General features: G+C 45.9%; 2 protein-coding genes across 3 annotated transcripts; both read right to left on the bottom strand.

Annotated features, from left to right (window-relative positions):
* Positions 1-4044: 4044 nt before the first annotated feature.
* On the bottom strand, positions 4045-15748 carry atn1 (atrophin 1). Its single transcript, XM_022756695.1, has 11 exons — positions 15677-15748; positions 13579-13715; positions 12931-13032; positions 12421-12540; positions 9342-12193; positions 8956-9172; positions 8022-8808; positions 7164-7865; positions 6066-6209; positions 5682-5862; positions 4045-4687 (listed from the first exon to the last, which is right to left on the bottom strand). The coding sequence occupies exons 2-11, from the start codon at positions 13603-13605 to the stop codon at positions 4654-4656; spliced, it is 5166 nt and encodes a 1721-aa protein (XP_022612416.1). The 5' UTR covers positions 13606-13715; positions 15677-15748; the 3' UTR covers positions 4045-4653.
* Positions 15749-18432: 2684 nt separating this feature from the next.
* eno2 (enolase 2) lies at positions 18433-23923 on the bottom strand. 2 transcript variants are annotated; one of them, XM_022756644.1, is made up of 13 exons: positions 23838-23923; positions 23036-23121; positions 22726-22821; positions 22501-22559; positions 22338-22407; positions 22086-22219; positions 21762-21984; positions 21485-21682; positions 20705-20781; positions 20171-20295; positions 19951-20059; positions 19239-19297; positions 18433-19034 (listed from the first exon to the last, which is right to left on the bottom strand). In XM_022756644.1, the coding sequence occupies exons 2-13, from the start codon at positions 23118-23120 to the stop codon at positions 18965-18967; spliced, it is 1305 nt and encodes a 434-aa protein (XP_022612365.1). In that variant the 5' UTR covers position 23121; positions 23838-23923; the 3' UTR covers positions 18433-18964. The 2 variants fall into 2 exon arrangements, with proteins under 2 accessions (XP_022612365.1, XP_022612366.1); XM_022756645.1 differs by lacking the exon at positions 23838-23923 and adding an exon at positions 23608-23746.
* Positions 23924-24342: the final 419 nt, after the last annotated feature.

Raw genomic sequence — 24342 nt, 5'->3', positions numbered from 1 at the left:
TTTTTGTTGGAACATAGCCTGGCATTATTTGAAAAAAAGCAAAGATGGCTTGAATTTGAGGTTTCCTTTTTCATTTTGTTTGGTATGTCACATTTTATAAAGATGAAAAAAACAAAGAATAAAGAAAAATAATAACAAAGAATATTGTTTTGCGCAAATTATAAACTTTTTAAACAAGTTTTTAAAAGAAAACATTTGATCATTCATGCCAACACACCTGGGACTGGTAACACCAGGCCTGTGTGACTGACTGATTTTATTATCCTGTATGTCATAATAATATAATAGTTATATATATAATACTAATTTAAAATCTTGACTTCACTGCACTATAGACAGTATATGAATAGAATAGTGCTCATTTAGACCGACTGTGAATGAATTTATCAGCATAAAAATCCTTCTTTTCTTTATTGGTGCTGCCATTACATTCAACATGAATCCAGTGGTAAACCATCACATAAATACTATTTCATGTCCAGCTCCTACCATCTGCAACAACAACGCGCTCTTTCCACCACATTCAAATCCAACGTTGTGTTTGATTCAACAGAAGCTTTACCACAGTGAATCATCTTCACAGTGATGAGTGAGTTTTTAATTCTTTTCTTTGTCTCTGACAAGACAAAGCATATGGCATTTGCTGGATGTTGGGCAGGGAAACGCCTTGGACAGATGTTACTATGTTGGAAAGACTATCCTAGCTCAGCTTACTTTGTACCTCTGACACCCATCGAAGACAAGAATAACTTGTAGGGGCAAATAATGGAGGAGACATGGGGCGAGTGAATTTAAAATGGGATCTTTCACACAGTGTGAAACAGAGACCATGACCTCTTCTCCAACTGTAGTCATCACCTCCTTTTGTCAAACAGCTGCTGTATGAAGGTAAATAGGTGAACAGGATCCTCATGGACCTGCTCTTTTCACCCCACACCACCGCTGGTTTCCATTTATTAATCAAATCATGGTCTGTTTTTAAATATTGGATACCAGGTAATGCGATGTTACTGGAGTCAAGAGTGAAATCTCTCCATTTTCCAGTCCTCACTGGACCAGTTTCAATCGTCCTAGCTGCTGAGGTGCTGTGGATGCTGGTAAACTGTCGGCAGCAAGCTGCACCTACCCTGGTGTGTAGTGGAAGGAGGCAAAACGCTCTCGTCCGTCTCTGGCTCTGGTCACCCACATGTCGTCTACAACCTCTTAAAGATGCTCAGCAGTGCCTCAAGATGATCCTCTGGGATCCTGTTCTCCAGGCTGGAATGGAGTGAGCAAGAGGTCAGAAGAGATTGATTGTCTGGGTGAGGGGAGGTGAAAGAGGCAAGAGACTCTGTTCTCAGCCAGCACTTGTGCCACTTTGCTGTTTGTCTGCTGCTGCTGCTGCTGCTGCTGCTGTGGGCTTGGATGGCACTCCTGCAGATGAATGAGATGTTGGGGGATTTGCTAAAGTTTCATTGACCAGGGTAAGTATCCCTTCGTGCAGGTTTCAGCATCACTATGAAGATACTCTAGCTCTACTTCAGGACTATGAGTGGCATTGGAAAATCATTCTGCATCTAATTAAATTAAATAAACAGAGGAGCTCCAGGGTAAGACTGCAACAGCAAACCTGGAGTTGATGATCTGAAGCCCTGGTAGAAGAGTGGCAGTTAGTGTGTGAGCAGGGAATAAAATGGACCACAAGACAAGCAGAGCAGCAGCCACGGGGACACTGGGCAGGTGCAATAAAGGGTTAAGTGGTCGTCCCAGGGCACAAACTTTATGAAGTACGACAGCTCCAGTGGGAGGAGAGAGACGGCCGTGGAGCAGATGCAGCAGCTCGAAGACGCAGAAAAGTGTGTTAAAGCTGTCTGTCACTGGCAAAAACCGAGCTTGAATGAAAAGGAAAAGTATAGAGAAGATATTTTGCTGGAGGGAGCAATGGGACAGGGACCAAACCAAATTAGTCTCTGCGCTGTGCTCAAACTCAAACATAATATATATGACAGCGTAGCTTGACATAGTCTGCGGCACCATTTGGAAGTCAGCGCGTCACATTTTAACTTTCTGCCCAAACGTGTCTCTGTGAATGTTTTCCTTGATTAATGGCACAGGGGAAAGTTAGAGCTTCCAAAGCGCTATTGTTGTTACAGTGATACACACGTGACTTTACGTTCGCATTGTTCTGCTACACACTCATCAGCAGCTGCAAAAGGCACACAACAATAACCAGACACACAGTATGCACCAGCATGCCAAGTACACTTATTTGAGTGTTGAAGTGAAGGAATACATTTCATTTGGGGAACGTGTTTATTAGACTTACATGACTCTTCTTCCATTGTAATTAAATGAGCTAATTGGAACCCTTACATTGAAGATAAAAGCCGTCCCTGATTAGATGAGAGTGTGACTTTAATCATCATTTAATAAAAGAAGGGTGTTGATCTGTGGCTTTGTTTGTTTAATCTACTCAAATTGTTAACACATGTGGGACCGAAAGTGCTGGCAAATTGTGCTTTGTAGGATTTTCAGTCTTGCTGCTGCCTAGACTGGGGCCTGCTATTAATGACAGTGTAGTTAAATTCATAAACCACAGAGATATGCTCCGAAACTCTGTGATTTAAACGTTACCTGACACTTGGCATCAATCTGATGCACCAAACTCCTCGTATCTGCTACTAGAAAGTAGGTCAATATGAAAGAATAAGAATTATTTGCAGTTATTTGTCCTAGATTTGAAAACAACAGCTGCTGATAATAACCTTTATTTTGCATCTAAAACATCAAAAGTTGAAAAAAAAAAAAAAAAAAAAAAACAGCTGAAGGGGCTGTAGTAATAAAACCAGGTCTATATAAAACGTGGTGTTCATATTAATGTCTTTCATCTTTCATCCACACCTTTCACAACGTCCTCACCCACCCTGAGAAAGGACTGATGAAGTGCTAAGAATATCGCCCAGATGTGATGTCACCAGAGGGGAAAATCAGATTTGTCCTGCTGGAAGATACTTTACATTATGTTGACATACTTACTCAAGGTGACTTTTAATGACACCCAACCTACATAGCAACTCATAGCAAGCATAACCTATACGCTATGTATTCTATATACTGTAGCATGCCTCACACCCAGTATCACTATCTTGTCTGTGATGGTTCTCACAGATGAGGCCATCAATCAATGTCACATCAGTATGAAGATTTTTTTTTATTGCATAAAAGAAAAAAGATGCAGACTTCAGACATTAAGGACAATCTTGTAAGGCAACATAAATGGTCAGAGTGCGTCACTGTGATGAAAAATTAAGGCTGCAAGAAAGTTTGTTAACCCAAGTCCTACACGTCCCCAAGCCTGCGAGGCGGCAGTGGTTCTGTCTTTGAACGTGAAGGCAGTATTCACTGATCCGTATCCGTTTGAAGGAGATTCCTCCAGCCGGACACGGTGAGAACACACACACACACACACACACACACACACACACAGCCCTGAGCCTTCAGCAGCGTCCGTAAATCACACTCTCACAGCTCCTCCTCTCCTGCTCTCCTTTTCATTTCTCTCTTTTATACATATTTTTTTTTCTTTTCTTTTCTTTTCATTTTTACAGTGCAGTAAAGGAATGCTCGCTCTACAGGGTGGCTGGTGTTCACTGGAGCAACTCAACTCCCGTATCTCACACTCATCCCATGTGTCTCCTATTAGCTACACTCACCAAAAAGAAAGAAAGAAAGGAGTCAGAGAGAGAGGGAGTGAGAGAGCGAGAGAGTGAGGGGGGAGGGGGAGGAGAGTGAGGAATTTGATATGCTTTGTGCATGAGTGACTTGTATAAAACAAAGACAGGGCAAATAGTCTGAATGTATGTAAGGGGAAGGGAGGGGGGGGGGGCAGTGCACATATGAATACACAAGAGACTAGCAAAAAAAGATTATAATTTATTTCCAGATTTTTTTGCCTTCATTTGCATCTTGTTTCACAAGTTAAATCGAAAATAAAAAATAAAAATAAAAACTGCCTGCCATACCATGAAAATGTAAAAAAATAATACAAATAATATGTACTGTATATATAATTATATCATTATCAACAAACAGACAACATTAATCATAATAACAATACTATTGATCATAAACATAACATAACACTAAATTGCTGGTCTCATGCATATAGAACACCCCTCAGATACAAAAGAGGGGGTGATTACTAAAAATAGAACCAAAAGTTCCACCAGTTCGGATTTAAGCGCCTAGCTACATGCAATGACATAAAAGAGACTCATGTACACATTCCTTCTGGTAAAAGTATTTTACACATACTGTACTTCACTATAGCCGCCCCCATCTAATATACTGTACAGAGCACGATACAAAACAGGACTGGAGTTCAAGAACATTATGCAGGGAAGCGCTGGAGTCTGGATCTTCACCGTGGTGCAGTTAGCAGGGACTGTGTGTAACATTTTCACATCCTCCTCCCTCCTTTTTTTTTTTTTTTTTTTTTTTAATCCTTCAAAAAAATCTTCTTGTTTTCTTCAGTGAATTCCCTGTCCTTTAGTCCAGCTTTTGTTTTGAGTCTTTGTTCCTTCAGTGCTTTTGCTTTGCTTTATTTGTTTAAGTTTGCACACACATTCTCCCTCGGTTGTCTCCATGCTGCTCTTCGTTGTGCCCCCCCCTCCCTCACAGGGTCTTGTCACTCTCTTTCTTCAGGTGACTAAAAGGTCAAAGGAGAAGCCATGTTAGAGGGCGGGATTCAATTTCATTGTACAGAATTGCATGTAAATGCTTTCATTCCCGGAATAACATCTGTTATGTAACACATACGTTGATACATTTTAAAAGCGTTATTTGACTCCATAGTTTGTATTTTATAGGATTCAAATGGGAAACACTTCCTGAGCTACACAGCCGAGCTACCTGTCATAGCTGAGATGCAAAGGGATTTTGATCAACAAATCAAATCTGTTAAATGTCAGTATCACTAACCTACATTCATGTCCTAGCTCACTGATATTTACTTGCAGGGATTGGTGCTTAGTTTATTGGAAAAAGCTCCAAAGACACAACACATCCCTTAGATTAGAACAGTCAGTCAGATGCAGTAACCGAACATGTCGATACCCAGGCTGTGTGTCGGGTTTGGTTATTTTCCAACGTCATTTTATTGAGAAAAATCTCTCTTTCTGTGCAAATCAGTTGTTGCAAGCAGATTTTTCCCATGAACTGCATTAACATGGTTATACAGAAAATATAGCTTTGGGTCTCTGCCTCTGTCTTTGCCAGTACCAGGTTCAGCCAGGTTAGACCTTTAAGAAACTGGGTTTAGTTCTCAGTTTTGGGGCCACACCAACAGTGTCCAGAACATTAGCGATTAATCAATTGTTCAAGTTTTTAGTAAAAATGTAATTTACTGTACACAACATTTTCTGCTTCCACCTTCTCAAATGTGATGATTCACTGCTTTTTTTTTGTCTTTGCGTGTTGAGCCGCTGGTCAAGCAACAAAAGCTACCTGAAGACAACACCTTGGGACTTGGGAAGCTGTGACGGGCATTCTTCACTATTTTCTCACATTTCATCGACAGTCAATTGAAAAAACTGTCAACTGATGAAACAAACAACTGTTTGTTGCAGTCTCACACAACACATTCAATCTCTTCTGCACTAATGCTGGCATTTACACTGGACACACGCACAAAGCCTCCTTACCTGTAATACTCGTCCTGGGTGAGGGAGTGGTGGTGGTGGTGATGGATCCACTGTTGTTCCAGGGCCAGTCTCTGGATCTGCAGCTCTGCGCTCTGGGCCTGCTGCATGGCCTGGAGCTGGTGGGCTGCTGACATGGGACCAGTGAGAGAGGACGGCTGGGGCAGGTCACGGAAAGGAGCACCTGTCAACAAAACGGGGTGGAAAAGAGGAGGCGCATGCAGGGACGCAAAAGGAAACGGAAGAAAGAAAGGAAGAAAGAAAGAAAGAGCACCATGGTCAATCATCATTATCATATTAAAAACGTATCTTCAAAATCTTTCTGCACTGTGGAGTTTTTAGAGAAAAAAACTGAACGAGTACATGGACGAGGAGCCTTCTCCTCACCGAACAGCTGTTGGCGGAGCACCTCGCTGTCAGTGAGGGGGTGAGCCAGGATGGGAGTGCCTAGTGTGGCTCCTGGGTATGGGAGGCGTGCCAAAGGAGACCCCGACGCCAACGGGTCCATCAGGGGGTGAACCCCGCCCGCCGCTGGATGCCAATGATGTAATAGGAAATACAGGAGAAATTTAATATGAGTCAAAGCATCAGCGTGAGTTCAAAACAAATGATGACAGACATAGAGAGACATTGTCGTTTCATTCTAGTCACATCGGAGTTTAAGTATCAACCGAACACCTGATTAAGTGCGATTAAATCACAGAAGTCGTTTTTTTGTGAATACGGACATAACAGCTTTTGCCAAAGTGGCCAATCAATGCACTGCGTGAACAGTGATATAAGTAAGTGGAAAAGAGTTTTCAATGACACATGGTGCTTTGGGAGAAATGTTAATCCTCCACGTGTAAGAAGTTAATTTAATGTCTCAGTGAAAACTATGACCTATCATCACTTGAAATTACAGAAAACCTGTATTCACTGATGAACTTACACTAATACAAAAATGACATATTGGAGTTAAAGGATAAGGCTGGTGTTATTCTTGAGTTCTTCTCATGAAAAGCCCTGTCTGTGGCAAACAGACCGACAACTTTTAGTAATCTCCTAAAACAGCTGGGCACTGTAGTTTTCAGCAAACTTAACACAAACAGGAATAAATAGTGCATTCGTCTGGGACTGCTTTCAGGTGCGGATTAAGACGCATTTAGTGTGTCAGTCCCAAAAACCCAAGGACACTGCGTTATGGTGTGTGTTAGATTGACTCAAAATAAACTACAATACTAATGTTCATCTCACAGAGGAAATCTGAAGAGGAATTTGGTGTGGCTCTTAGATTAGTTTTTAATTGTTTCTGGACAACAGTGGACGTCTGTGGTCGACAGAATATCACCGGCCTTGTCCTGTAAGTTTTTAGTATAAAAATCTTGCATGCATGAAATCTGTAAAAGGAATTCTTGACGACATAATGTTTTCAGAGTAACACATCTGTGTAATCCCGAGGCAGCTGATAGTGACAATCACAGCATTGTTAGTAGCAGTGGGTACCTGTGTCTTGCTGGTGCAGGTGAAGATGTGAGTGGATGTGTGAATGCTGGTGATGATGAGGCGTCACATTTAGCATCTGAAGACGTCCCAGATTCTCTCCTCCACCTCCTCCACCTGTTCCTCCTCCACTTCCCCCTCCTCCTCCTCCTCCTCCTCCACCGCTTCCTCCCCTTTCTCTCTCCCTCTCTCTTTCTCGCTCTCTGTCCCCAAAGGCCGGCAAAGCTGCTCGGTCTCTCTCCCTCTCCCGCTCTCTTTCACCACTCCTGTCTCGCTCATAAGAGGCGGGTGAGCGAGTGGGAGTGGGGTAGGCCTCGGGGGGAGCGGCTGGGGCAGGGGCTGGTGGCAGATGAGAGGACAGGGAGCTGGGGAAAGAAGAATGGGGGACTGGGTGATGAAGTGAGGCGGCGTTGGAGGTCGGTGGAGCGGGTGGAGGAGGAGCTGGGGGTGGAGCGGCAGGGGCTGCTGGGGCTGGGGGGGCTGCAGGTGGCGCAGATGAAGGGTGAGAGGGGAGTGAGGGCGGGAGGAGGGATGAAGGGGGTGGATTGGACAGGGACTGCGGGGCAGGAGGGTTGGGAGGTCGAGTTACTGGAGCCAGGGTTGGGTTCTGGAGGTGTGGAGGGCCAGGGGGAGCTGGGGGAGGAGGAGTGCCGTAGAGTGACACCTCATTAGCCCCCCCTGCACCTCCTCCTAGGAGCAGGGAGTGTGCATGGGCATGGGCATGGGCATGGGCATGGGCATGGGCATGGGCATGGGCATGGGCATGGGCATGGGCATGGGCATGGGCATGGGCATGGGCATGGGCATGGGCATGGGCATGGGCATGGGCATGGGCATTGGCATGGGCATGGGCATGAGCATGGGCATGGGCATGTGAATGTGAGTGAGCCAGAGCAAGAGCTGCAGGATCAGGTATGGACCCTGGTGGATAAACACGCTCATCACTCTTAAATTCAAATCCTGGCTTCATTCGATCTCGATGTGCAGCCACTGCATGAGGAAAGCCGACTCCTCCTAACCCCGCACCCCCAATCCCTCCAGGTACTGGGCCTCCTGCCACCCCGGGGTGACCGCCAACACCTGGACCACCTTCAAGGCTGCCACCATACAAAAAGCCCAAGATGGCTGCTGCTGTAGCAGCATCAGTAGGCAGGTGGTGCGGGTGGCCTAAAGCATGATTTTGGAACTGAGGAAGGAAGAATGACGGGTGGACATGGGGATGGCCATGGTGGACTTGTGGGTGGTGTGCCTGGGCACGACTTGCTGCCCCGAGGGGAGACATAGCATGAGGGCGAGCGTACTCGCTCAGGGTTCTCAGTGCCGGGGTGTCCGGCCCCAGGTAGGGACCTCCTAAACCTATTCCCAGGGCCCCCTGTGGGCCTCCAACCACTGCTGATGCCCCACCCATGGATGGCAGCAGGAGGGAGTGGGGGATAGAGTGAGAGAGGGTGGGGTGGAGATGGTGTGTCGGAGGAAGGTGAGCATGCGGATGTGAGGGATGATGCTGGGGGTGAGGGGGGGGATGGGAGACAGGGTTGCCTGAGGAAGAAGAGGAGGAAGATGAAGGGTCAAGGATGATAGAAGACGAGGAGGGAAAGAAGAGGGAGGAACCCTGGCGACCCCCTCCAGCGGCGCTGACATCCTTCTGCTGCTGCAGAGAAAACAGGAGGAGACAGTAAATCACATCTGCCCTGATCTGCTTTAACCCCCCCACCCATTAAAATGATCACTTTAATCTACATCAAATCCATAAAATCTGACACGCTACATAATTATCACGCTCAAATGTGCACACCTGTAGATGTCGATCCAGTTCCCTCTCACGCTCACGCTCTCTCTCTCTCTCCCTCTCTTTTTCTCTTAGGTCTCTGGCCCGCTGCTCCACCTCTCTGCGGGCCCTTTCGATCATCTCATTCCTCTTCTTCCACAGTTTGGAGCCGTCCAACGGGACAAAGAGGACATCACTGCGGGCACAAGAGTTCCCGCTGCCACGGTCAAGGACCTTGTGAAACCTAGACACATGAGACACAGCAGTGTGGTACATCATTATTACGGCCATCAGGAGTCAGTATTGCTATCATAAAAATCATCATTACTGTTAATTACAACTGCTCACATAGAGAGGGACTGAACACAGTGATGCACTGGCAATCTCAGTTAGGATGATGATGATGACTTTACCGTGCTGATTGGCTGGCGTGGATGGGAATGTCTACAGGTTTGGGCTCAGGAGACGGGCTTCTTAACATCGGTGGCGGGCTTTCACTCTCCTCCCTTTCTTCTATTGGTTCTTCCTTGATGACGGGTGTGGGAGGCGGGCACGAATCTGAATGTCCGTCTCCACCGGGGAGTGAAGAACCGGAGGCAGGGGTGGAGATACTGTTGTTGTTGGCAGAGTTACTAAGAGGTGGAGGTCCTTTCGACACATTTTGAGGCGAGAGTGACTGCGAGTTGGTATTGCTGCTGTTGGGTGCGCTATTGTTGCTATTGCTGTTGGCCATGTTACTGCCGCTGTTTCCATTGGAGTGGTACGATCCACTGAACGGAGGGTGGCTGTTCAAAGTGCCATGGAAAGGGGAGGGGCGACATCCAGGTGAACAGCTGGATGACACACCTGGCCCAGGAAGTGGCATGTTGGGTGCCGAGGACGAGCCGGGCGGAAAAGATGAGAAGCCTCCCATCTGATTGGTGGACGGGCTGGGTAAGGGAGATAGAGGTGTTGGAGGAGTCTGGGCAGAGGACTGGTAGTGTGGGGGACGTACACCGGGTGCCATACCTGATGGAGGTGGCTGGGCGTGGGAGGTTTGAGGTGGGGCTAGAGAGGACTGAGGTGGTGGTGGGGGGTAAGGAGCATTTGGAGGGTGTACATGATGGCTGGAAGAGGAGGAAGGAGAGAGTGCAGGAGGTTGGTTTGGGCCTCCACGGTTTTGGTACAAAGCGGACTCTCGTAGGTTTGAGTCCCTTTCTCTGTCTCTGGATGCGGACTGGTAGTGGGGGTGAGATGGGTGGGGGTGTTGGGTTCCTCCAGGCCCTGAATACTCTCGTCCCAGGTTCGGAGTGACACCAGGGGAGCTGAGGTACTCTCGATTTGTGCCAGCGGAAGGAGGCGCCCCTGCAGGAAAGTCTTTTCCTCCAGTGGGAGGATACTCTCTGTGAAAGTGGTCAGCTCCAGAGGAGGGGGTTTGCGCCTGGTCCATGGGAGGAGGGAAGTCTCGGTTGGATGAGTTCGGGGGATGTGGGTGGGGGTGTGGAGGCAGGGAGGAATGAGACGGGTGGCTGGGGTTGTTTTGGGGTGATGCAGGTGGGTCTCGGTTCAGCATGGGGGTGACAGGTAGCCCGCTGGTTGAACTTGGAGGGTTTCCCTGGGGGATGGAGCTATTGTTTGGGTTACTGTTGCCTACAACCTCTCTTGTCTGGCCCCCAAACTCACCCCATCTGCCTCCATCTTTGTCTCTGGGATGCCCCCCTCCAGCTCCATTGGGGCCAAAGTCTCTACTCTGATTTTGGTTTGGCAGAGGAAACTCCCGTCCTCCTTCACGTTCCCTTTCCCTTTCTCGATCCCTGTCTCTGAAAGCCGGACCAAAGTCTCTTCGTTCAGGACCCAAGTTAGGTCCATCTCTCCCAGAACCACCTTGGAACTCCCGGTTCTGACCCACTGGTAGACCCCCAAAATCCCTGCCTTGGATGCTGTTGGGTCCACCCATCCCACCACAAGCACTATTACTATTACCCCCACTACTATTGTTGCTGCTGTTGCCAATGGGAGCAGAGAACTCCCTGTTGATCTCCCTCCCCCCACACTCCCCCCTCACTCCCCTCTCCCTCTCTCCTGCAGCCCCCCTCTCTCTGTCCCCTCCCCCTCCGGCGTACCTGGGAAGGTACTCCCTGTGGGGGTGAGGGTGAGGATGGGGGAGGTAAGAGGGGTGGGAGGAGGAGTGGCGAGAGGACGGAGGGTTGTAAACAGAGGGAAGTTGCTGCTGCTGCACTGGGGGCTGGTGCTGTGGTTGGTGTGGGTGGTGGTTGCCAGGGTAACGGGTGTAGCCCCAGCTCCCCTGGCAACCAGTAGCTGTGCCACCCTGCCAGCTGGTGGAGCTGTAGTGGTGAGGGTGGGTGGAGGTCTGGGTCTGAGGCTGGGACTGGGACTGTGGCTGGGGGCCGGTCTGTGGCAACAGGGAAGGAGGAGTGGACTGCGCCTTGTCCAGGAGTTTATCTGCTTTTTCTATTTTGTCTCTTTCTGTCTTAACCTCAGCGGGCAGGTTTTGTCCCCCGAGCTCCAAGGGCTTCAGGGCAGGTGGAGGAGGAAGAGGAGGGGGCAAGGAGTGGGGAATGTTGGGGCTGTTATGGGAGAAGTCTCCTCCCGAGATAGTTGTCTTGTTCACACACTGTGTGCTGGCTTTGGAATTCATTCTGTTGCCACTAAGAGCACCATCAACACCCGTCGGTCCACCATACTCAACTTTACACATCAATTTGGAGTCCAGGGAGAAATAGGACTTTCTCCCGCTATTGCTGTCATTTGATGAATCCCCTGCTCCACGGAGAGAAGGAGTCAGACCGGAGGAAGAGCATGGAGTGGAGGGGGGCTTAAGAGAAGGACAGTCTTCAATTCTTGCATCCACATCCCGCTTCTCTCCATCTCCACAGGACTCCTCCCCTCTCCCCTCTCGGAGCAATCTCCTATCCTCTCCTGCCACCTTCCCTGCTCCTCCTTCCTTTCCTTTCTCCCGTTCCCTCTCTCCTTGCTTTGGTGAATCAGGGCCATCGGAATCAGAGTCCAGGCTACCCAGAGGGGAAGCGGAGAGACTTGGGGACGAGGAACGATTGTCCTGGTCTATATCCCGCCCGCTGCTCAGACTGCTGCTGCTATTGGCCAGGCTCCCTACAACTGAACTCCTGCTGCCCTGGGATTGGCCATCTTCGTTGTCACTCTCACGGGATTGGCTGGCAACTGAGGTTGGAGGTGGGACAGTGGAAGGAGCCGAGCTGTCAGTCGAGTGTGTTGATGTTGGAGGGTTTGGGGTAGAGACTGAATCCTGACAAGAAAAGATCATTTGTGGATGAGGTGCAAATCTACATTTTAAGAATGTGGTAATACTGGTGTATATACATATTCATATATATATATATATATATATATATATATATGCAGAAGCCAAACTACAACTCTTAATAGCTTAGACAGTGCCTTCTGAACAGTTTAGCTGAATCAAAGCTTTATAATTGGTCTTTACATAACAGGTTGATGAAATGTAACACAAACCTGAACTTTCTGCCTCTTTGGAGGAGACACAAGTTCCTCCCCCTCACTCTCTGATGAATCATGCCCTTGTGATCTGCGACTGAAGCGATTTCCAGCCAATTCCTCAACAGCACCTCTTTGCTAAAACAACACAAGACTTTAAACTCTGGAGATGCTTTTGAATCTCTAATAGGCCTATGTCTGTTTTTAGAACAAAGCCACACTTGCATGCACACACACAAAACATCAGTGTCAAACACAAGACATCAAAGATTTCAGAGTGGTAAGCTGTAAAACACACTATCGAACAATACTGACACTGCAAGGGTCTGTGGCAATCACACTGATGACTCATACACTGACAGCACACACACACACACACACACACACACACACACACAGACACACACACACAATTCAATAGAGACAGTTCTTTATTGGTAATGACTCTCGTACTTGCATGCACACACACAAACTTATGGAGAAAACAACGAGAGGATAGAATGAGAGACAAAGGAGGAAGGCTCTAACCGGCTGTCTGTCGTTGCGTTCAGGGCGAGTGGGGCTGGGGTGCGGGCGTCTACCCCTTCTCTCCTCACTCGCCCCCCGCCGTCGCCCACTGCGCATGGGCATCTGCAAAGCCCAAAGTCCATCGAAAGAGGAAAATATGGAAGGGAGGGGAAAGCATTGAATGTTAAAACAAGGTACGGTCAGAGGAGCGAGCAGGTATGCAGAGAGAAATGAGGAGATGCGTTGATTGTAGAGAAGATAGAGTTAATAGTTAAGAGTTAATACAAGAAAAGAAAGTCAAGTTCGTGCAGTTCAAGGTGGAATGTGGCAGGGGCAACAACAAGTGGAGAATAAAAAGGAAAGGGCGGTGAAAAGAAGAACAGGCCATAACAGAGTGAATGCAGGGCACAGAGAGGAGGGAGAAATTGTAAGTAGAGGAAAGAATAAAGTATAAACATGGAATCTGCCTTTTTAGACCACATTACTGCATCTCACAACCAAATAAATAATTTACATCTTAGTCACCCTGGCTATTTTGAAATATTATCACATGCTGAACTAATTACGATGTAGTCACACTGCCAAATGTGCTACACACAAGAATTAGGCAGGTACACAATCCCTGACATCACTGTCAAAAAAAAAAGAAGGCTTAGGCCTTGCTCATACCGATTCTTTGTGTGTCCGTGTTTTCATTATTTCTTCTTTATAACGTCCATTTTACAACACAAGCCATTGCAGGGACTGAACTGGTTCCTGTTGCTTACTGACTGTGCTGTGTGTTATACCATGAGAGCTACCAAAACCTGCAAAGAAGCATAAACAAAGAAGGTTTTATTCAGTCTTTATCTGCATGGAAATCCCACAGACCGACCTACAATGATTTGCTAAAAGACATTAGTTCATGTAAGGATGCAGTAACGAACAATATTGTTCGCTATCTGCACTGTGGAGTGTGGAATTTGTGACACAGTGAAAACATCTGAGTTTACAACAGCTAAAGCACAGTTACAGCATTTAAATTCCCAGCATGCTTCACACTGTATCGACACAACTGCTTTTCACTGCGCTCAAAGCAGTCTCCTTTCTGTCTTCTGTTTTCACCACAGCAGCCAAAACCTACAGGCACAATAGTTTAACCCACTCACACTAACAGAATGCATGGGTTGGGGTACAGTATAATTGGGAGCTATCACACTGAAACACAGATAATAGATGCGGAGCAGCAAAAGGTGCGGACTGGTACACTGCATTTTGGATGGCAGTCTGCAGAAGACAGAGAACTCCAGCAAACATCTTGGGAATATGGGGCCACACCCCCACCCTCCCCCCCTTTCCACCTTCGCCACAACAGCCCAAACCCACAGCCACTTGTGGTTAACCCACATGACCTGGTTATGGCCAGCAGAATCATGCTTATTTATCCAGCCAGCCAGCCAGCCATTAAGGGAATGTACAATGTCAAGATCCTTTATCCATTTGGGTGTGCCTGACAACATAGGTGGACTACTTTGCGAGGCCTTGTCTGATCCATTCATTCATGTACCACTATGATGAAAAAATGTTTCATGTATATTGAATGAGGATATAAATAGTGCACACCGCTGTATGAGAAAAAAAAGAGAGAAAGATATATTTGGCTGAACAGTTAGCACGGCTAATGTGAGTGCACACTCTGCTGTGTAGCCAGTAAATATGTGTATATGTGTGAGTTGATTAAGCAAGTAAGCTCCTGTAAATCCTGTAGCTGCTCCACTACACATGGCTATGCATTAATTATTAGTGCATGCTGCAGTGACTGATTCAGTCTTAAGAGTAAAATTTATCAGTCACAATCACTGCACACACTTCATATGCATAATACAGAGAGATGCCACCTATATTCCTAGGCAATGCAGTGCATGTGCAGTCACCCTAATTAACATAGACATGACTAAGTTTAAAACATGAGTAGAAAACAGTCAGTGGGGTTCTGTACACATAATGCATCTCAGTTACAGGTGGTATCTACTGGCCTGTCTGTGGTCCACTGGCAGGTTCTTGACCATGGTCAGTAAACAACTGGGGCACAAACACAGCACTAATACACATCAGCATTAACATCACTAGTCCCTCTGCCATGCTCTCTCTCTCTCTCACACACACACACACACACATACACACGCGCACACGCACACACACACTCGCACGAGCACACGCACACAGCACATGCATTATCAACAAATTGACCACTGCATGTGATGCAAAGCAGCAGCATGCAGTTGCTCTGCTTACATCACCAGCGAGCGGGCACTGCAACGACTCTTTCTTCTTTCTTCCTGCGAAATGTTATTGATACACATGCAGAGGGGGAGACCGGCCAAAGCTTGCTGCACAGCCTCGTATACGGTCTACCACGGCGGAACACAGTCCACCTATACGACGGAGGGAGTCGTGTTCAGCAGCACATACATGTTCACAATCAGAATGGATGCCTGTGCAGTGCTCTCTCTCTCCAGACGCTGCACATCTTAAAAGAAAAGATGATATGGAATGGCGAATCATGGCATTTCGCACCGGCTCTCCCTTCCTTCTCCTCGCTGGAATGTGAGTGCGCGTCGTGCACTCTGTTAACATTAATTCACCGGGACATAATTTTGCCATAACGCAGGAGTAAGATGATAATTAACGCACAAAGGAAAGAAAAAATGGGAGGGAGAGCACAAACGTGGCCAGCAGGGATAGCTCCAAATGCAGAGTATAAGCATCCATTTTTCCTTCTCCTTACCTATAATATCCAGCGATGCGTGCTCCCACTCTCACTCTCCCTTTCCTTTCTCTCCCTCTGTTTTGTCGTTTTATGTTGCGCGCTGACACGCACACCTCAGAGCCCAGGCGTCTGTCAACAGAGGCTTGTGCTGGCTCATATTGCAACGGGCTCCGATCATAACAATAATGCAGAAGAAATCTCTTTCTATTCGTTGCAGGAAAAAAACAGGGGTGCCAACTGAAGACTGTACAAATTGATGCGTACCCTCGCCTCTTCCCCCCCCCCTTTCGCCCCCCTTTTTCTTTTTTTTTTTTTGCCCCCCCCACCCCCCTCTCCCACCCTACCTACTCCCCCTCTTCCTCTAAGACGACTTGCACTTTTTTTTTTATACCCCTCTCCGGTCTTACAGTCACAATTTTTAGCGGAGGGGTGAGCCGGAGAGAGGGATGCACGTCGGGTGAGAGAAAGGGAGAGAGGAGAGGGCGTGATTTGCATAAGGAGAGAGAGAGAGGGAGGCTAGAGGAGGAGGAGGAGGAGGAGGAGGAGGAGAAGGAGGGAGTACTGAGGCAGGGAGAAGGAGGAAGAGAGGCGCAGAGAGAGGGCCAAAACTCTGAAGAGGGAGGGGATCAAGAGGGAGGGTCTCTCTCTCTGTCTCTGTTGCCTAGTCCCTCCAGAGTCACCTTTACTGTATGGAAAGCTCTGCTTTAGACTGAATAACTAGCTGCTCGGTTTTATCTCGCGATGAACTCTGAAGAGGCAGAAATGTCCAATAGGTCTTTGTTCTTAAAGGCTTTGACACAAGCTGATAAAGGTGGACTAAAGAGAAAACACACACACATTTAATTATATGAGCATTTCAATGACGATGTCAGCGACCTAACAAAGGAAGCTCCACTCGTTTGGAGTAATGGAACAATTAACAAACGAACAATTAAACCGTGCCCTCTGTTTTATGTGTCTGTCCAGCAGCTCCCTGTCTGTCTGTCTGTCTGTCTGTCTGTCTGACTGATTGTCTGCCTGCCTGTCTGTCTGATGGTCTGACTGTCTGACTGGGAAAAGCTTGCAGCGGTGTGTCCAGTCAAGCGGCTCTGCAGACCTCCTCCTCCTCCCCTCTCCTCCCCTCCGCTCCTGTCGTTCTCTCTCTCTTGCTCTCTCTCTCTCCCCTTCACGCAGCCCCCTGTCCCGTCTCCTATTGTGTGGTAACCATGGCAACCCGGCCGGAGACTGTGCCCCGTGCGCCTGCGCGGCTCCAACCTTCCTTCATCATCATCCTCCTCATCATCACCAGCAGCAGCGGCCCCGGCACAGACAGGAACTCACCCTCCGAAGCCCTCGTCGTCGCGCTCGCGCTCCCTCTGCTGCACGGTTTGTGTAAAACTATGAGCGCGTGCAGCTGCTAATGGATCTGCAGAAGCCGCGCGGCAACGCTTCTGCGTTGTTTACAGGGCTAGGTGTGTATGGCGAGTGGATAGTGCCAATTCAAGGTTTACCAATAAAAATGCATTTCAACTAACACATTAAAATGTCTATGATTCATCGTTTAATTTGCCACATTAGCATATTCACATTTTCCAATACTACCACTGATTAGTATTAATTACATTACTGATTTCATCAATGTATTTATTAATCTTCTTTTCTCATTTTATGTCCTCATTAGACTATGCTTGGTAGTTGAGTTAACCTCATTTTATTTAAACTTTACATACTTTGTTTACTCACTGTTGTGGGGAAGAAAATACTGCCAGTTTTATACTGCATAATGTTCTTGTTGTTTAGTCTAAATGTTGAATATTTTGTTTATATTACTTATAAATTGTACATTTAGTTTTTCCTGTTCTCTGTTGTGCTTTTTTTGTCTTGTGATGCTTTTCTTTGTCACTTTACTTTTCAGTGTAAGTAAAAATCCTTGAATCCTGTTATGTGTTCCTGTAAATCAGTTTGTATACACGTATTGTTTCTTAGTGTATGGATTAAGCAGAAATGATCATGATCATGATAATAATGAGGACAATGATGATAATAGCATCTACACTGCTCAATCAGTAATTTCAAGGCAGGTGCTCTGTGTTTGTCAGCTGATTATAGAGTCTGCATTTTGGGCTGTGATTTTAATGGACAACCACCGACACCACAGATTGCTCCTTGCTGATAATATAGACATACTATAATACTCCTGTGGTATATCAATTAGTAAAATCTAACTGATACAAAAATCATTACATTTGATGAAATATATGTTTGGAGGCCATGCATGATTGCTATTGCTCCTTTTAATCTGCAGCATGCTTGAATTGTAAAAGCAAATTCCTGAAGGATGAATTCCTTCTGAATGAATGTGGGAAGTTCAAACCACCTCTGCAGGATTCCTCTTCAATTCCTGCAGGATTTGTGCTGAATTCTTGTTGGATTCTTTTCCAAAGGATTCTCTTCGGGGTTAAAGTTATGCAGAAAATGATCACTTTAAATCCTGTAGGATAATATAAATTCAGAATTGTAACCGCAGAAAGGACGTTGAGTTTGTTCTGCAGGATTCCTGTAGGACGTTTTTGTGAGCGATGTCCAACACCTGCTGTGACATCAATATTTAGTGTGTGGCCAGAAGTACAACATTGCCGAGTGCGTCCTCTTTTTAGAGAGTACTGCGTACTTCTGCACTGCACAAGTGCTTCTCTGCTTTTCATCCACATTTGATTTAGTCATAATTTACCTTACCTCTTAAACAAGAGAAGAGATAAATGATAGTACAAATGCACAAAGAGCTTTGGTTGGACTTGACATGTATCCTTGTCTTTATTGAGCTTAACCTTAGACGGACAAAGTAACAGACACAATTGTGTAGCAAGCTGCTTCGTGTTCACATCAGAAACAACATGAGGAACAGGAGGAAGAGGAAACAACAGGGCACAGAAGATCAAAACATATCTGCAGTGAGCCGTGATGAGACGCTCAGAGGGACCAGGAAAGAGAAAGAAACTAACAAGTGCAATAAGGGAAGTGTGAGTCTGTGCTGAAAGGTGAAACACAGAATTTTTTCCACCAGGTGTTCAGGGTTTGCTGCAACCGGTTGTAGTCAATAAAGTCAATCACTTGCTGAAGCGTCAGGTCAATATACTGTAACTACACTGCATTATCTATGTGTTTAAGTTACTTGAAAACTAATTAGTCTTAAATGTGTCTTAGTGTGTTTAAAGCTTTGTTGAAACGGATGAGTCATTATCTCATTACTATGTACCTGTGATGGAAATATAACATGGTTTGTTTGCATTCTGCTTTCTTGTGTGTCACTGCCTTCAGCACTGGCACTCAAAGGGCACTGGGGTTACGGAAGTTGTGCCCAGCATAGCGGGCCTGGTCACCCAACTCTTCCTCGATCCTGAGAGGAAGAGGAGGTGATGAAGAAAATGGAGAGGGAATGTAGAGCAGGCAGATGAATGTGAAATATGACAGCAGCAGGTAAAAGAATGAAGGAAAAAGAAGAGAAATGCAGACAAATAAGTGCAAGAGTGCTATATGTGATATCAAAGTCTTTCTATATATATGTACACACACATATACAATAAAAGGTATAAAGTCCCACCTCATGAGCTGGTTGTATTTGGCCAGACGTTCTGACCGACAGGGAGCTCCGGTCTTGATCTGAAGGGAAACAAAAATGCCAAAAATCACAGAGGGATACAGACACAGCTGCAAACATTGGCACTAATACTTGGTATTTGGTACAGCAAATTAGGCAACAGTTATTTTGACTATGAAGTGATCTTTTGATAGTGCTTTTGGCAAACTGCTTTGTCCGTAAAATGTCAAAAATAATGGCGACTACCCCCAAGTTTTATGATTTCTTACCCTGATTACAGCAGGCATCAAACCAAAAGTGAAGCATGATTCTCAAAGAAGTTGTTATCTGCAAACTTTTGTTATGTTTTTCTTGATATTCAGTCAAGAATAGAACTGATTTTTGGTGTTTGTGGACTCTTTAATTAACTTTTTATTTCAGGACTTCAAACATCTCAGTAATTACAATAAACAGTACATTGTTATTTAGTAATGTTTCTTATATTGCTGACATTGTTTGCCTTCCAATTCTGATAATTATATTACCTTACACTTAAGCTGCTATTGCACTGTTACACAATGAATTATTATTGTTATTGGCTTGTTTCCAAACTACTATTGCACTGTGATGTTGCTGTATTTGTATTGTCTCATTTATGCGCTGGAAGATTTATGTAAGGTGCGATGACATAGACGTAGAGTAGTGTTGTGCGTACATTAGTGGGCGTGTGTGTTACCTGTCCAGTGCAGAGACCAACCACCAGGTCAGCTATAAAAGTGTCCTCTGTTTCTCCTGAGCGGTGGCTCACCATCACGCCCCAGCCGTTCTCCTGGGCCAGCTTACACCTGACAGATGAGAAGGCAGGCGCAGTGTATTATTAGTTTAAATATGATGCAAGCTCACGTGCATTAACGCGTGACCACATTTCATGCATCAAAGACACAATTACAACTCACGCCTTGATGGCCTCTGTGACAGAGCCAATCTGGTTGACTTTAAGCAGCAGGCAGTTGCAGGACTTTTCCTCCACGGCTCGTTGAATCCTGCGCGGGTTAGTGACTGTAAGATCGTCTCCAACCACCTGCAAATGTAAACCACACAGTTATGGACAGATTTAGGTGAATTTTGTTACGTGCAGGAACAGTACTATTTCTATTCGGCGCAGGAGGTAAGCCAATAAAATAAAAGGGGGACTCCACCAATTTTACACATGAAGCACCGCCTGCATTACAAACCCAGGGCATGACATGGCTGCTCACCAGGCCATGAGAGTCAATATGCTATTGATTTTCATTACGGACATTGCAGAATCCACCATTTTGAAGCCATTCTAGTAACTTCAAATCATGATATCTCAATTTCTGCAGCATTGATTTTGACCATTTTCAAGGACGTACAATAGCCTACTCAACTGCTCGAGTGCCACTTTAAAGAGCTGAACTAATCCACTACCAGATAACAAAGACAAAATATTTACAATAATAATTTACCTGGATGCCCACTGAGCCTGTGAACTGTGACCAAGCAGGCCAGTCGTCCTGGTCGAAAGGATCTTCAATGGACACGACTGAAGGAGAGGGGGATAGGTGACATCACTCTTGTGCATACATGAAAAATTATGGTTTACTTTTAGAACCCCTTCATTTTTTCCCCCCATCACTCACCCACAAGCCAAAAGGACTAGAGCACCAGTGCCTTTTCTAATAAAGGTACTAATGGGAGTAATGTATTTAAATGAACTCACATTACACACTGACGCACACACGCACTTGTCCACACAAGCAGGAAGCACACCATTGACAGGGTAAAGAGCCACATCAGAGCAGGTCCCTGTTTGCCAAATGTGCACTGTAGCGCATAATTAAAACCTCTTAAACAGACCCAAGTGTCAGGGGGAGAGAGCAAGCTGTGGAGACCTCCAGCTTTCTTTTCCTCTGTCTCGCCACCTCTTTCTCTATCTCAGAGGTGATGAAACAAATATGGAAGATGTAGAAATATAAAAAAAAAAAAAAAATAGGCCAGTGTGTCCATTTACGGATAGAAGCTATTAACACCGACACCATTTTTCCATGAACCTTGTGGCTCAGTGATCTGTTGAAATCAATAAACTCTGATTATTGCTATGGTCCGTCCACATCAAGTTCTCCAGGTAACCATAAAAACTAAGCATTTCTGACATGTTCTGAGATCACACACACACACACACACACACACACATGCACACACACACGCACACACACACACACACACACACACACACACACACACACCTGGATAAGAGTTAATGAAGCCCTGGTAGATGCTGGCCAGCTCCTCAGCACTGATGTTGCGGGCAGCGTTGGGTGGAGACTTGAAGTCCAGGTCGTACTTGCCCTCAATGAAAAACTCTGAAGCAGCAACATCCATCCCTATGACCACTTTGTCAGTGAAGCCCGCCTTCTCTATGGCCGTCTTTATCAGCTCCAGGGCTGACGGAGAGACACAGGAATAAGTACGATAACACTTCAGGCCTAAGAAGACAAAAAAATGTAAAGTGGTTGTGCTTACCTTCACTGTTCTCCTGTATGTTTGGGGCAAACCCTCCCTCATCTCCCACATTTGTAGCATCCTGACCGTACTTCTCCTTGATGACACCTCTCAGTGTCTGGTAAAGCTCAGCCCCCACACGCAAAGCATCACGGAAAGACTCCGCCCCGACAGGAAGTACCATGAACTCCTGCATAGCCAGTCTGTTACCAGCATGGGAGCCCCCGTTGATCACATTAAATGCCTGGGTGTGCGGCAGATAAGGGAGGAAAATGTATTTGGGGTTTTATATTTGGAAGAATTACATTTGAGCACAATACAAAAATAAATAAATACATGACTCACAGGAACTGGTAGGACCAGCTCTGCGTTTCCTGCAAGATCAGCAATGTGACGGTACAAGGGGACACCTTTCTCTGCTGCGCCAGCTTTGCATATGGCAAGTGATACTCCCAGAATAGAATTGGCCCCAAACTTAGCTGAAGGAAACATATATGGAGTCACACAGCACATGGATGCACTCGGTAATCACTGGAGCGGAAACATGTCATGACACATATATGCCATCACCGTACATGAGAAGTGAACGAGGCTTACATTTGTTGTCAGTGCCGTCCATTTCAATCATCATGTTGTCCAGTTTCTCCTGCTCCAACACACTGATTCCCTGAAACAAATAGACCAGATGTCATCATTTTAATCATGCTCTTCCTCCCAGTCTCCTCTACATTTGAACTATTTTTGTACTCCTACTACTTACCGACTGGACAAGGGCGGGCCCAAGGGTGTCATTAATGTGACCTACAGCCTTGGTTACACCTGAGACAGCAGGACGGAAGGAGATAGAGCATGTGAAGCTCGTCAGTCAGCCCACTTTCATGTCACAAAACCACAAAAGAGAGAATGCAGAAGAAGAAACAGATGGTGGCAGGCAAAAAAAAAAAAAAAAAAAAAGAACACAAGGAGGATACATTCAAGAGGTCACCTTTGCCCTTGTAGCGAGTCTTGTCTCCATCTCGGAGCTCCAGAGCCTCGTAGATGCCGGTGGACGCACCGCTGGGCACAGCAGCCCTGAACAGACCTGGGAGACAGAGGAATGGCGGATGGAGGGAGAGGTACATGTTTAGGGGTGAAAGGTTAAGGAGGAGGCCAGAGGGGCAGAAAAAGGAAAATGTTGTGTGAAAACAACCTTGTGATTATTTGAGGTTTAGATTTAGACAATGTTCACTGTCAAACCTTTAACAAGTTGACGGATATGTGACTAATGCTTTTTGAATGTGTTTATTTTTTTTAACCTTTGTCTGTATGCAGATCTACTTCCACAGTAGGGTTTCCTCTGGAGTCCAGGATCTCCCTGGCAACAATATTCACTATCGACATCCTGTAAAAAAAAAAAAAAAAAAAAGAAAAAAAAGAAAATAAGAAAGAAAACAAAAAAAAGGGACATTTACCACACTTAGCCATTTGTACAGCATTACGCTCATGTATAAAATTCTACACTCATTCTCATTTTGATTAGAGAAGAATGAGCATGAGCAAGCAAAGGGGGGGGGGTACAAAGAGAAAGATGCATATTAAAATGAGTCCTAACATATAAAAAGCAAACGTTGAAAATACATTTCATTACAGCTAACGACAACACTGAAGTGCCTCAATTTCACATTAGTCACTTCATACTCGCTTCCTCTTCCTCCACTTGCACACACTGTGATGGTAGTGACGCAGCCTTAGGGATGGAAAGCTGTGGAAAAGATGCTCCCTGGGAACATGCTGGCACGCACACCCACACCAATACCCACACACACACACCCACACCCACATATATACACAGAGACGGAAACATAAATCAAAAGCTAATAATGCATACCTATTTATGAATCTACTGTCAACCTGTTCCGGACCACAACCCAGTTCAATTTCTCTGCTGTTTCAGTCAGTGACTGAGAATATGGACCAATGAAGAGATGAGATGGTGAGGAAACACAGAGCAGGGAGAGATGTGGAGAAGGGGGAGGAAGAGGAGGGGGAGGAGGTGGAGGAGGGAGGCTTGGAATGATGGAGGGAATAAAGAAATAGATCAATCTTTTTAAACGTTACCTGCAGCGTGGTTGAAGCCTGGTGGAGAAAGTGAGCGAATGTGGGCGAATGAGAGGGAGAGGTAGATGGACGGGGGAAGGTGGGAGGAGAAGGGGTGAAAACGTATGACACGCAAGGGGGGAGGGGAAGCGCGTGAGTCACTGGAAGATGCAGAGAGGAGGGGAGGGAACGAAACTGGAAAAAAAAGGAGGCAAGGGCGACAAAGCAGAATAGCAAGGGTTACATTTACTTATTTTGTTTTAGAGAAGATACAGGGAAATAAAATCTGCTGAGCAAGATGTAATGTGATTTGCACTGTAACCTTTCTCAGTTTCAACCTATGTATTAAACATTGTTTTCCTGACTCCCTACCAGCCCTTTGATTTGTTTGGTTCTGCTTGCTGTGTGAACATCTGCTCATCTGCTGTCTAAGTACAGTAGCACTCTTGACATGTGAGCAAATATTGTCCCAGCAAACTGCTAACATGAAGAGGTAATTTGTGGTTGCTCTCAAAATCCAGGCAGT

This window comes from Seriola dumerili, unplaced genomic scaffold, assembly GCF_002260705.1.
Source record: "Seriola dumerili isolate Sdu_G_001 unplaced genomic scaffold, Sdu_1.0 BDQW01000258.1, whole genome shotgun sequence".
Taxonomy (NCBI): domain Eukaryota; kingdom Metazoa; phylum Chordata; class Actinopteri; order Carangiformes; family Carangidae; genus Seriola; species Seriola dumerili.
Note: the sequence above shows the minus strand (reverse complement) of the source record. Positions and strands in the feature narration are given on the sequence as shown.

Coding starts and splice junctions, on each gene's coding strand:
- eno2 (XM_022756644.1), bottom strand. CDS start 23,120: ATGTCGATAGTGAATATTGTTGCCAGGGAGATCCTGGACTCCAGAGGA. Junction 22,220..22,337: donor GGACGGCACTGACAACAAAT/GTAAGCCTCGTT, acceptor TGTTTCCTTCAG/CTAAGTTTGGGGCCAATTCT. Junction 19,298..19,950: donor TTGGTCTCTGCACTGGACAG/GTAACACACACG, acceptor GTTTCCCTTCAG/ATCAAGACCGGAGCTCCCTG.
- atn1 (XM_022756695.1), bottom strand. CDS start 13,605: ATGAAAACACGGACACACAAAGAATCG. Junction 13,033..13,578: donor CACGGACACACAAAGAATCG/GTATGAGCAAGG, acceptor TGGGCTTTGCAG/ATGCCCATGCGCAGTGGGCG. Junction 7,866..8,021: donor ACATTCACATGCCCATGCCC/ATGCTCATGCCC, acceptor ATGCCCATGCAC/ACTCCCTGCTCCTAGGAGGA.